Genomic DNA, 14,044 nt, shown 5'->3' on the forward strand with positions numbered 1-14,044 from the left:
TGCACGCGTTAAGACAGTATACAGGCTTTACAGGCTTACTTACAGGCCTTCGGAGGAATAGAGTTCAGTATCTAGCAGATATTTAATTTGTTCTTTTCGCATTTGTCTCTGTAAAGATGAAGAAGCAAAACATAGAACAGGTACAGGTAACTGTAAACTCCATGGTGATATACAAAAGGTCCGCGACAGAGTACCTTTAGTTGGACGAAACCTTAGGAAAAGAACAGTGCCATCGATGCAGCTGTACAAATCAACATTACAGGATTGATGACATCCTAAGAATCTTCTTCTGACAGCGTTGTAAACAGAGGTGCGTGACACACAAAGTAAAACATAACACTGCTCGCTGTGATCGCCGTTTAAGAAAGTATGCAGATTAAACTGCCATGTTCAGTTGGCAAGTTGGCTTCTTTTCCAAATGAATCCACCATAATGCAAATTAACAATGCTGTACAATTAAAGAGAAAAAGTGAAATTGCTAATAGGTTCAGACATTTTTTTTCAAACTAAAAAAAAAGTGTCAAACAAATTGTGCGGTTCTAAGAAAAGCAAGCCTACTCGAATGCCCGGGTAACAGTTTCTTCCTTGAAGAACATGTTAAATGACCAGCTCCTATGTCGTAAGTTGAATAGATATTTTCCTATTTCCAAGTCCACTGGCAGTCTCAGAAATGCCTGGTAATCCATCTTTGGATGCCAAAATGTGTCCCGCCGAGTGTTTTTTTAAATAAATATAGGTTTGTGCCACTATAAGGGCACTGAACCCATCAAGTCTCTTGTCTTGTGAGATTTCTCTACGATGGTCCACCCTCTGGATGTCTTCAAAGGCCTTTAAGTACGTCTGCCTCTTGTAGTTGAGGCAGCCTCAAATGTCTGTTTTGATTTTGTCCAGAGAGTTGTCAATCTTTGTGAGAGTCTTTTTGATGCGTAACGCCGTTAATCTGGCTGATGGATTCTGGTACCAGCACTCCTTCATGAGTTTGGCCATGGAGGTTAAAGTCTGAAAATGATGAGGAGAAATAAATCAGTTGCTAGACCCATGACTACATTAAAATATCTGAAACTTATTTCTGAATACCAAAAGCATGCAGACTGTACTTAATGAGAGTTTAAATATCACTTACAGGGTCTGAGAACCATCTGTTTGGGATGTTGGGCCTCTGCTGATCCACACACACTACCTTCTTCATATCCTCGAAACTGGGATCACTTGGGACCACATCGTGAAAAGGTGGCTTGTAGTCTTCTACAATGCCTACAAGTAGAGCACAGCACACAGCAATTTAAATATTGCAGTCACTCAAAACAAAGTGTGAAAAAGTCTAACTGAAGACTGCACATGAAACACATTTAAGTGAATGAAAAATAACATGTCATTGCACGGCAATTTTTATTCTTAACTTGCTCGCAAGTGCAGCTGTGGGGCAAAACAGAGATTAGAGGTTCCCGTGTCAGGGGAAAATCAATACCTTAAGTGTTGCTGAAAGCCTAGTTCCTACTGTAAAGCAATAAACCCATTTGACAGTGGATGGAGGGAGTAGGTTTCATTTCAAATAAGATGCCTCTGGCTTCTCCACAGACCACAAACAGTGGTTGTTGGCGTGTGCATCAAGGCCAAATCTTCAGTCAATAGCAGAAAAGCTTTTACTTAGTCTGACTCAAAGCAATGCTTCCTGTGTTCATTCTAAAAAGAACCACATGTTCAAAACTGTATGTAAAAACCAGGGGTGTAAAAAAAGGTCAGTACACCTGAGTAGGGCATTATTATGTTTTATGATACCGAATCCAATCTCATGTACAATCAATTTCTAATAAATAGTTTTAATGTAGACAGTGGTTCATTTTGTGTTGTTAAAATCCCCAACTTCTAGATAGCAGTGTTGTAATGTATCTTCAGCCATTTGCCGGGTATTCCACTGTATTGGAAACGCCACTAATGAGACAAGACTGCGGTGAATTCAACCGGACCACATTGTGTAAAACATGCACTGACCATTGCTGACTGTCCTCCTGGCGATCTCCCACAGGACGAGGCCCAGGGCCCAGATGTCCACTCTCTTGTAGGACTCGAAACAGTCCATCTGGATGGAGTCATCAAGCACTTCAGGGGCCATGTAGCGCTTTGTGCCCACTTTAGGGTTGTTCCCCACATCTAACTCGTTGGTGTCTTGAAAATGCATGACTGCCAGACCTAATATGAACACACAGAACACAAGTTCCCATCCAGACGCATGAAAATACTTCCAAGATCATTCTCATCAGGTTCATGTCTTAAACTCAGCTTTAAGGTGTGCACACAAACTTTTGAAACTCTGAACATACATCATTCTGCACAGAAAAGCTCCAACATTCAAGTGAATTAACAATAAGAAAAACTATTTTTTGAGTAAAGGGGGACTTAAACTTCCCTCTCAAACAACTATGGTTCAGACAAAACATCCAACTCAATCGATTCATATGCTCGAAATACTTATTTTTGGTCATAAACAGTCCTGTTCCCACAGAGACACTGAATCTGTAAACATCCCAAGCAGGTCGCCAGGTTATGTTGTGTACCTGCATTAGTATTTATTGAAGTATCTGCAAATGGAACATTGGTGTATTGGATAAAGTGGTCTGAGCGCCTCTAAATGTGTTTTTGATTAAAGGCCCGGTGGTACATTTAAGAAGTGGCTCTTCTTCCTAAATTAACAACAAATATGGCTAAGCAGATAGACGTGAGTAGAGTGATATTTCTGCAGATGCATCTCTTACGCAATATTGGTGAGCCGCAACTTTAAGGTGGTTAAAATCCTCTTACGCTTATGGTGCATCAGCTTGTATCAGCTCTATATTGAAGCTGTATTATTTATTCACAGAGTTGAATATATTCAAACCAAAGACTCTTTTTTTTATAGCTTTATAGCTGTGTTGTCATTTTATACGCATTTCCCCAAAATTCACATTTTCACTCGAGTGGAGTTCAAAATACATTTATATGATTGAACAGATTGTTCCTATCCACATCTTGAAAGCAAAAAAAATATAAGATTAATATAAAAAGTGTATTTATGATATAGATCTGTAGTATTCTCACCAAGGTCAGCAATGCAGCACTGTCCGTTCTTTTTTACCAATATATTTTTGCTCTTGAGGTCCCGGTGGGCGATGGCCGGTTTGCCCTGAGTGCCGAAGATCTCAACATGGAGGTGTGCCAGGCCGCTTGCGATGGAAAGCGCCATGCGGAGGCAGCTGGATGCATCGAGGGTGCTGAGTTGAAGATAGTCGTACAAGGAGCCCATCTCATGGAAGTGAGTGATAAGCCACAATTGAGTACTGGAGTTCCTTGAGGTCATGTCTGAAGCTATGAAGCCTAAATTGAGAGAAATGATGCAATTCATCAACTGTTTTGATGCACCATAGTATGTATTGGACATGTTTGGGCGCTACCGTCCAATAAATAGCCAGTAAAGGCGAGGTAGAATGGTCGGAGATAAAAACATTATAATGAAATCTCTGATTCTGGGCCTGCTAAAAGGAATATGGTACGCACCCAGGATGTTTTCGTGCCTCAGCAGCACTGTGTTGTAGATCTCAGTCTCTCTGAACCAGGATTTCTCATCTCTGGAGGAGAAGATTTTGACGGCGACACTCTCTCCCTGCCACTGACCCCTCCACACTTCACCGTAACGGCCCTTACCTGGTGGGCAAAAGCATGGGAGGATTGACCAAACAGCAAGAAATGGACTCCTAAAATCAGCCAAAGGGATGTGTTATGCTATCATGTGTTACTTCACACGAGCACTACTTGATATTTTTGATATTATCATGTATCAAATGTCTCTCTTATGTGTAAAGGTTGCTAGAATTACCATTATCCACTCTGCAGCAACAACAAACTGTGATAGGGCTCACTGTTTGCTGGCTGGCCAGTTCCAAATAACAGTTAAAGTTACTGTGTGACTGATGAAGAAAGTCAAACATTTTGCAGCTACAGACCCAGATATCTTTGACAGAAGTTGAACTCAAAGGAAAGTGAGTATTGAAATTACATCTATCAGGTGGCCCGAAAAATACTTCTATATCAATGCTAATGTAGCTGTGTCTCCTTAATGTGTAAATAGGAATCAGTCTGCTTACACATTCACCATAACATAGTGGTGATGTGATGGTGTCTGTGTAAATGTCATTCTATCTTGCTGCCCCCCAGTGGCCACATATCAATTCATGCACATTTGATTTTTTGAATTTTCTTGCAGAGTTTGGATGCAACAACCATACATTTATTTCTTGAAAGTAACTCTATTTCAGTATTTGTGAAAATATGAACTAGGAAGACGGAAGCAATATGCTACACGGTGTACGGCGTTATACTCCTTCAAAGGAGAATTGACAACTCTGGTAAGTTATCATAGGATCAGGAGGATTTAGGATGAGTTGCTCCTCTGTCAATATATGTGAAGTAAACAATGCTACAATGTAGCTGCCATACATCCACAACACTACATTTTTTGTTTAAAGATACATATCTTTTCCGATGTTTAGACATTATGTGCACACAACTCTAGCATTTTCCATACAGACGTAAACAGAGACCTCTGAAAACGATGACAAAGACAGTTGTATCGGTTAGGCAGGCTGAAATACCATTTGTGATTTCATCCTTCTTGTGTGAGTACTCTTTTCTCTTTGTCATAGCTTCCTCTGGGGATGGATAAAGCTCCCTGTACCGCTCTAATATGTTGCTGTCTCGCTTTGCAACAACTCACAATGTTATGCATTTCCAGCCGTGTTAATATAGACAGAGATTATTTCTGATACGGAGCTGAAACACTTGTATGGACAGAGATTGTTTTTGTTTTGAAACATTTTAGGATGAAAACGCAGTAGTGTGGATGTGGCCACAGCCAGTGCCCTCGTGTCAGCACAGTGGGAGTGCCTAATTGAAACCCATGAGGATATGCTAGTGTAGTGCTATTAACAATATGAAAACAGCCATTAACAGGGCACTTACCCACACACTCATTGAGTGTGATTTGTCGTGCAACAGTTCTCTGAACAAGGAATGGGAGTCCTGAGCCACTTCCTGAAGTGCAGGAATGATCCAGAAGATCCTAGAAAAGAGAAAAACAGAAAGACAGATTCAAGAATTACATGTGTGTATTTATATTGCAAGTGAGGTAGCTGAAAGAAAACCTTCCCAAAGGAATCCCGAGGCCTAAAAAAATGATGAAATACGGAGCATCTGGGACTCAGATGGAGACTAATACAACAGGCTGGCTTTGATGTGGCACCCACGAGATGGAGGGGGGCAAGCAGTGTGTGTACCAGGATATTGTGTATGTGTGTGTGTTTGTGTGTGTGTGTGAGAGAGAGAGAGCGTAGTTCTGTGTGCTGGAGGTGCAGAGTGCCCCCCTGCTGAGTAAACGACGTACCACCCCCTCCCTGATAATTGGTGTGGGTGCTGGAGATTTTATCTATCCAAGGGCCAGACTCCAAACGTTGTGCAATGCTGCTAAGCCTTTTATTTTTGTCTCTGCTACAAGACATGCAGAATCCCGTCGCTGACACAGGAGGGCAGTGCACAGCAACGGAGTCGGAAGCTGCTGAGCGAATCAAACGACTAAACTGGGAGGGGAGGGTGAGGATTGAAAACAACAGAGAAGAGTGATGCCTCAGATAAATAGATGCATAATGCAAGAGCTGCCTGAGAGACAATTTGGAATCACAACACAGGAATGCAAGACAGAGGCCATAAAATGAATGAGTTGCCCTGCAGAGAGCTTAAATCCCTCTCTTTGGTACAGGAGGATTGTTTTTAGGAGAGTATATTCAGGCCAGCCTGTAAGGCGGCAGAATGCAATCACAACAATGCAATATCAACATAATCAGAGACAACTTCTGGGCAGCAGGCTGCAGAGGGACAGGCACATGTGTTTCGGTCCGATTTGCGTTTCACAGCCACACCACTGTTCCTAATATCCTTTTTCGTGGTGCTGCCAAGCACTTTTTAATTATGCTGAAACAAACATTCTGTGGCTCAATTGTCAAGTGCATTACTGGACTTTGGAAACAGCTTGCGCATGCACTAACACACGCAAGCACGCACACACACACACACTTAAAGATAAATGGAATAATCTGGGCTTTGAAGAGTTAAAATATGTTCACAAAAAGAGATTCATAACAGCTGGAAATCTTAGCTGCTGATGTGAAATAACTGCTATCAATAAAGTATACCAATGTATGCTAATGTACAACATTATGTTTATAGGAGGATATAAAATCACAAAATGGATGGTAACAGCCACATACACGCTAGACTGTGATTTGACTGCTGAACTTGCTTACACAGTGAAATGTGCGCCAGTGAATGTGCTGGGTTGTCTTTCAGACCAAACGTTAACCACAGGACTCCGCCTAAACTCTGGATCAGTTTAGTGGGCCTCACAACATAAACCGCTCTGCAGAAGACTTACAATCCACGGTTGAGTGGAGAGAAAATAAACAGCAAAAGGCATTCCTCTAACAGACTGGAAAAACGATGAAGATTCAAAAACAAGCTTTAGAGTTGAATTCCAGTAATAGCACCACCCACCATCACAGATTTCATGAATACGTAGCCACTGTGCACTGTTTTAAATGTTATTGCATAAGAATTACAAAATATTCTTGAGATTAATGTATGATGTGGAAGTTCACAAAGTTCACTGCTGAATTTAATTAATTTTGGAGACAGAGCTTGCTCGTTGACCTAACGACGACAAGAAGCATTATAATATATTGAGGATTGAACTTAACCTAAGTCTTTATATAGTGAACCTATTCACAGTATTTACTGAACCAAACACGAGGTTTGGGGGATTTTCTGTGCCCTATATTTAGTGATTTATTCCTCTAATGTGGAGTAGGAGTGTTTGTTTTTACTTTAACTGATTCCTCCCAAATAAAACCAATTGAACTGAAGATGCCATTGAGATAAATGGCGTAACATTTACAACTTCACAACAATGATACTGTGAATTGATTCTTTTCTTTTTTTCTTTTTCTTTTACATTTTTCTGTTTTTATGCAGTATTTGTGTCTTGTTTTGGTTAATCACAGCATATGAGATTAAACCCTTGATAACAGTGCCACCACATGACCACCTTGATTACAAATCTGGATTAAACAAGAGACAAACAAGGATTATCGTGCCATCGTGTCTCTATTGTGTGTTTCCCTGTGGTGGAAGTTCCCACCTATCCAACAGTCCATTCAAGTAAATACATCATTTTAGAGGGGTTTTCTATCTCTGTTGGTGGTATATATCTGCACTTCTGTGTGACTTTAAACACTCTCTTTGATTCAAGTGTACAGCCACTTTACCACCCTAAATCAAAAAACAAGATTGGACCTGCCATCACTTTGACATAAAAGGTCCTTACACACTGGAACTGACACTTAACAACTAGAGCTAAATTATTATATTCTCTGGTGCAGTAATGTTTGTTTACATTGGTAAAGTATCCCAAAGCAGAAAACTGTAAGTTTTGGTTTTGCTATCTGAGAAATGTACAAAATGACAAGTTCACATATTCACATCTTCAATTGCATATACTGTATGTAACTTTGAGAGGGACATATTATACTAACTTTCAGGTTCACACTTGTTTGTTCAAAAAACATATTTTTCTGATACTGTCTGATTATACCTATATTCACCCTCCGTCTGAAGTAAACTGTTTTAGTGCATGCCTCTGATTGGTCAGCATCTCCTACAGTACATTTCAGCGTCTTTGGACTGCCATTGCAGCTGGAGAATGACTGTAACAGCATTGCAGCGGCACTTTATATCTTTATATAGTATAGTTGTGACATCACAACGTGACAGAAGTCCCGACGGCTCGTTTAAAGGCACAGTTTCTGAATACGGGCTGTGTGCGTTTCTCTGAGCAGTGTATTGCTGCCACTCCAAGAAAATGAAAAATAGATAATATCACATTATAATGTGAAAAGTTTGTTAGAACAAGAGGTTTTTCATTTTTGAACATTTTCACATTATTACGACATACAAAAATAGATTATGTAAGAAACTGTTCTTGTTATAACCATTTATCTTGTTATAATGTGATACATTTTATTGTTTATATATTGTAAATTATATTGTAACATGGAACATTGTTATAACGTGATAAATTGTCATATTGTTAGAAAAATGAAACTCCTGTTCTGATGAGGAAATGGATACATTGAGGAATGTGGCTCATTAGCTGTATTTAATGGTTGAGTTGAGAAATTGTAAGATTCCGCAGTTATTGAGCAACGGTATGTGGAATAAGACCATAATTAGATAAATATGGACGTATTTGTTTCACTTCATTCATTGTCAACTGAATCTTCTCCGGGCATCCTGCTGGCTAGTGTGCATATGTTGGCACTGAGCTGGAAAGCCTTTGTGCCTGCGTCGATTTCCATTGAAATGAAATCCTGTCAGTTCTTTTAATTTGTGCATGATACATCGCACAGCAGAATGTCGCTGCCAGATCACCACACAGAAAAAGAGGTCCCGGTTGAATGGCGCCATCAGACACTCCAGGATCCAGCAGCCAAGTCTTGGCGAAACAACACCACAGCACCCGACATCCTGCTGGAAACTGACGCGGGCATGGAGGAGGCTGCCCAGCTATTCATATATATTTGAAATGACTCATTTTCTTTTATTTCAGATTTCGACTCTCGACGTATTGTATTGAATGCTCTCCTTGTTTTGACCCTTGTGTGTTTTGACTACCTCGCCTGTGAGTCAGTTTGGAAGTTGTGTGTATGGAACAGGTAATCTGCAGATAAAAAGCCCTCTTTAAGATCAATAAAGTTGTCTGAATATGAACCTGAAGATAGTAAAACTAACACAATTTATGCATTGATTCATCTATTTTATTGTTTCCTTCCTAAGTGCCTGGTGCTCAGAAAATAGAAGCACTGCAGTTTTATTTACCAATTTAAACTTCTTTCACATAGCAGAAATGATGTGCCTTGCTAAAGGTCCATTTATAACACCTAAAGAATATGACAGCTAGCATAGAGAAAAAAAAGTTGGTAAAAATACAGGACTGAAATGTAATATTCAACATACTAGTCAATTAAACTATGCCTCCAGCAGCTCTTATACCATTATTTCTAATGAGCCTGGGAGGTAGTCTCCTACATAGTAACCACCTACTCACCGCCAGAGTGCTCTCTCCCACGTTGGATGCTATAAGGCCATCGATAGTACCATATTCTGCATCTCGTGATGTTAGTCTCTCCATTTGGTTGTTGTGGATGCGTCTGAACACCAGAATAGCAATAGCAGAGAGGATGATGAGGACGATGATGGGTGCCACGATGACGATAGTCAGTGTGGTCACACTGTAGCTGGACAGCTCCTCAGCTGTAAGGGTAGAGAAAAATTAGCAATGGTGGTATTTTCTTCAGACTCATCACTTTGGGCATTTTTTTAAAACACAAAATAATTCTTGATTTTTAAAGACTGCATCTGTGCTTAAATAAACAACAGATAGGAGCGGTGATATGTACGTTGAGGGGAAAACTCATCTTTGCTGTGGTTTTCTCTCCGACTGAACACACATAGACACAGATCACAGGTTTGCAGCCAGGTGGGGTAGGACACAGAACAGCACGCACGCACGCACGCACGCACACGCCACACACAGGGATGGCAGGGATGCATTAAGCTAGACTTCAAAATTGTATTTGTGGCAACTTAACAAGACGGTCAATTGTATTTATCTCTGATCGGATCACTGAATGTAAAACAGATTCAGGTAAAGTATTTTACATATAAATATTTTTCTAGAAAATATTATATATAGGACTGCTGTAGAGAGAAAAGTAAAGGTGAGGGAAGCAAAAAGGGCAACAACAACTCTGTGTATAGATGCCTGTCTCCCCTTTATTCCCAGGTGGCTTCACCCTCTGGGCTCTTGTCAGCTAGGTCTGACAGCCTCCGAGAGGACAGCGGGGAAGTAGACCATGACTAAATAATATTCAAAACCTGCCCTTTCTGATTCATAAGGTGCCAGGAGTGTGGCCACACAGATGTGTAACTCGGGCCAACAGAATCCATCCAGAACAGCTTTGACAGATAACTTCACAGCTGATGACATAACCTTCTCAGTAGAGAATGAATATGTGTGACATTATCTGAATCAGTAATAATAACTAACCCAAATAGTTCTTCCTATTCTGAATTGATGAAATCTAGGCTGCACAGTGTCTGGAATGGATTTATCAATTTGGTTAGTACACTGTTCAATGCTAAAATCAACAGAGGGCGCTCTTGAGCATCTTTGATAGAGAGGCACAGAACACAACATTCTGGGTAGTAAAGTAGTGTACCTTTGACAGGTAGCGCCACGGTGCTGTTCATGTTACACAGGTGCCCTTGGCAGCACTCCACAATCTGGTCTCTGGAAGGTGGGGTCTTGCAGGTCAATGTACTCTGCTCATAGATCTTAAAGCAGCCTTTCTGGTACACCAGGGAGCCGGCACTGACTGTCAGAGATGAGAAACACTGGTGGCCCATGCAGCGATTCCCTGTTATACATAAGCTGCCCTCACACACGCACTGATGCTTTTCTTTGGTCGGGGGCTTTACTCCCTCCTCTGCAAGAGATTCAAGAAAAAGACATGGCTGGCAAATAAGTACATTGTCGACAAGAAATCCTTAAAGCTATTCCCACATTACAATAAGCATACATACATGCTTTTAAAGGTCCTATATTGTACAAAGTGAGATTTTCATTTTTTATTATAAAACAGGTCAAGGTGTTATACAAATACTGTGAAAGTATTAAAGCACTAATCCACGGATAAATGCTCATAGCCCGTTTTAAGAAACAGTTTTTTGAATGTGTAATTCTGGTGCAAAATCATCCCGCTGTCATTTTTGGCACTTACAAACATCAAATAAGCCATCAAGACAGTTTTTTTTCGTATATTAACTATTAACAGAGAAATCCGGGAGAGTTGCTGACAGCCAGACGTGGCTAATACTGATTGGCGCGGGGCATCACGGTGAAGGCATTAAAACAGCGTTTATAAAAAGACTGTTTTGAAAGACTTACCAACTGGCCCCTGTACCAGCTCCTCTCGTAGTTAAGTCCATTTAAGTCGGTTACCAAATGCAATCCAAAAGGAAGGAGCCCATTGGTGCTTCGATTTAGGTGTTTGGTGTTATTTTGAGTAGTATTAGTGGTTAAAAAAGCGGTTTTGATGCCTTCACCGTACTGCCCCGAGCTAATCAGTGTTAGCCACGTCTGACTGTTGACAACTCTACCGGATTCCTCTGTTAATAGTTGTTACACGAAAAAAAAACTGTCTTGATGGCTTATTCGATGTAAGTGCCGAAAAAGTCCATGGGATGATTTCCCGCCTGAACTACACCTCAAACGAGCCGTCAGGACTTTTGTACGCTTGTGATGTCACAACTATATTGTGTGTATATATATATATATATATGTGTGTGTGTGTGTGTGTAGAAAGTGCCGCTACAGTGCTGTTTCAGTTATTTCCCAGCTGTAATGACGGTGCAGAGATTTCTAGTGCACAGATGTGGACAACCGAGAAATAGTGACCAATCAGAACAGACTGGGCTTTTTCCAGAATGGGCCAAAAAAAAGACTGTATTAACCCTTCATACAGAGGGTTAATACAGGTACATTGAACATTAAAGCATGTAAACATGGTCAAGTATAAACCGAAAATACAAGTATGAACCTAATAATTAGCATAATACGGGAGCTTTAAAAGTCTAAATTTAAGTAGTGTTTTGTCATAAAACGAAATGACATGAGTGACATAAGGTCTATGATGAAATGCAGCCAAGAGAAATGTGTACAATGTGTACAAAGTCACCTTTCCCTGGAGCTTGCACAGTGACGTTCATGTTACACAGATGGCCCTGGCAGCACTTGACAACATGGGCCGATGAGGGTGGCATGGCACAGGTGGCTCTGCCCTCCTCGTCGTCCCTCAGGCAGCCCTTCTGTTGGACAGCCACCCCATCAATCGTCTTCAGAGAGGAGAAACACTGCTGGCCTGCACAGCGATGGTCATGCTCACACACACCGCCCTCGCACACACACTCCTGGTCCCTGAGGACTGGTCTGCCAGCAGACAGTTCTGTATCTGATAAGAGGAAACCCATCAGAGCAATAACATTAGTAACCCATTAAATGAAATGGCACTCACTCAGATCAGAAAACATGACAATGTGTCTCTGTTGGCTGGCTGAAGATGCAGATCAAGAAAGTTTGATTACATTTCAACAGGAAATAAAGCCTCATATCTTAAAAAGACTGAATGATAAACTTCAGGTTAGGCACAGTGACCATGAAGATCTTGCAGCAGTTTAGGCAGGATGTTTTTCACACAGTGTTAGGATGCAAACACCTCACCTTTCACTGGGGACTGCAAGGAGATGTTCATGTTACACAAATCCCCATAGCAGCACTCTACCACCAGCTCAGGAGTTGACGGGCTTCCGCACCGCGAGGACCCTTCCTCGTTACCCAAAATGCAGCCCTTCTGAAGGACTGATGTCCCGTTCAGTAGGGAGAGGGAGGTGAAGCACTGCTGGCCGAAACAGCGGTCCCCACTCCTGCAGGTCACACCGTCACATAAACATTCAGAGTTTCTCGCGCTGACATCACCTATAAAAGAAAAGGAAAAACAATTATGGAACAGGCAATAACTCATAATTGAAAAAAGATTGAGAGCTGCAGCAAAGGAGGACTTTAATCTCTAGTGTGCTCCTATATGTGTTGTGGCATCAGATGATTAGTGCTAATCTCTCTTGTAAGGATGCATGTTTATCTATTGTAAGTGCAAGGACGAGCGTGACAAAAAAAAGCTACTCTATCCACCGCATTCCACCGTCACTGCAGTTATTTAAAATAACACTGCGAGACAGCAGATGAGAGGGAGACAGACTGGGGAGGGGTGGTGAAAGTGTAAAAAAAAAAAGAGTGAATTTTTAGTCTATGCGTGTAAGAGACTCGAGGGCAACAGAGAAAGACACAAAGGCTGAAAGATTGTGTGTATGTTTAACAAGAAGCAACAGAAAATATGAGAACAGAGACTTCCAGTACACGCCCTTCCAGCTACTGCGTGTACTTGGGTCAGGACAAACTGTTTTCTGACATGACACTTACCTTCCAAGCTAGAACAGGGAATGACCAGGACGATCGAAAGCAAAAGAAACATGTCCTCAACCGTCATTGTAAACCTAGAGGGGGAAAAAACACAAAAATGAGGGTGGTCGATGAATACGCATTATTTACGAGGCAAAAGGGGCTGAAATTGTATTCAAAGGAAAGGATAGAGATTTAAGACCAATGTACTAGGATTGGGCATTTTGTGAAACATCTTTCTGGACACCATTCAGCGAGACAGGCAAAAGATACAGACAGATAACGACGGGCTTTGCTGTCCACCTAAGAGTATTAGAGAGAAATTTTACAGAGGGGGACCTTTTTTTTGTTTTCAGAAAAAGAGTCAACACTAAGTTTAAAATGCTCAAGTAAAGTGGGTCTCATGCTTTCCTGTTGTCCTGGCAACAAGGCATTGAGTGGCAAGCAATGGGGAGACTGGTGCTCTCCTATTGGCTGCCTCTGTGTGTCTGTGTGTCTGTGTGTGCGTGTGAGTGTGTACGGTGAGGTCTGTGTGTGTTGGAGGGACAGGCTGCTTGGCAGTGAGGGGAGAGGAGCAGACAGATGAGAGGAGGAGGAGGAGGAGAAAGAGGAGAGGAGCACAGCAGGGAGAATGAGTGTGGGTGCCCAAATACTATCGTTTAGAGACCTGGAGACAGTCTGATCCTTCAATATTTAATGCGTCTGTAGAAGCGTCTACATACGCCATGCAGTTATGTTCGTTGTTTTATCCAGTGACAGATTTTTTTAACAGACCACCAGTTTAACTCACACTGTAAGCTCAAGAGGGAAAAAAATCTGCCTCCCAGTTACCCATTTTATAAAAGATGATATGTGATAGCCTGCAGTGTGCCCAGTTTATGCCATACTAAG

The 14,044-nt window shown here is 41.3% G+C and overlaps 1 protein-coding gene across 1 annotated transcript in view; it reads right to left on the minus strand.

Annotated features, from left to right (window-relative positions):
- Positions 1-77: 77 nt before the first annotated feature.
- The window catches only part of LOC310952697 (activin receptor type-1-like), a 26,478-nt gene continuing 12,511 nt past the window's right edge, over positions 78-14,044 (minus strand). Inside the window, exons 2-12 of the mRNA XM_083921374.1 lie at positions 13,175-13,248; positions 12,419-12,673; positions 11,877-12,149; positions 10,359-10,625; positions 9,185-9,390; positions 4,993-5,092; positions 3,532-3,678; positions 3,076-3,351; positions 1,993-2,190; positions 1,124-1,254; positions 78-999 (exon numbers count right to left, since the gene is read on the minus strand). Coding sequence (XP_083777500.1) covers positions 865-999; positions 1,124-1,254; positions 1,993-2,190; positions 3,076-3,351; positions 3,532-3,678; positions 4,993-5,092; positions 9,185-9,390; positions 10,359-10,625; positions 11,877-12,149; positions 12,419-12,673; positions 13,175-13,241 — 2,055 coding nt within the window. The 5' untranslated portion in view covers positions 13,242-13,248 and the 3' untranslated portion in view covers positions 78-864. The remainder of the gene's footprint in view (positions 1,000-1,123; positions 1,255-1,992; positions 2,191-3,075; positions 3,352-3,531; positions 3,679-4,992; positions 5,093-9,184; positions 9,391-10,358; positions 10,626-11,876; positions 12,150-12,418; positions 12,674-13,174; positions 13,249-14,044) is intronic.

Source organism: Echiichthys vipera, assembly GCF_963691815.1.
Source record: "Echiichthys vipera genome assembly, chromosome: 10".
Classification (NCBI taxonomy): Eukaryota; Metazoa; Chordata; class Actinopteri; order Perciformes; family Trachinidae; genus Echiichthys; species Echiichthys vipera.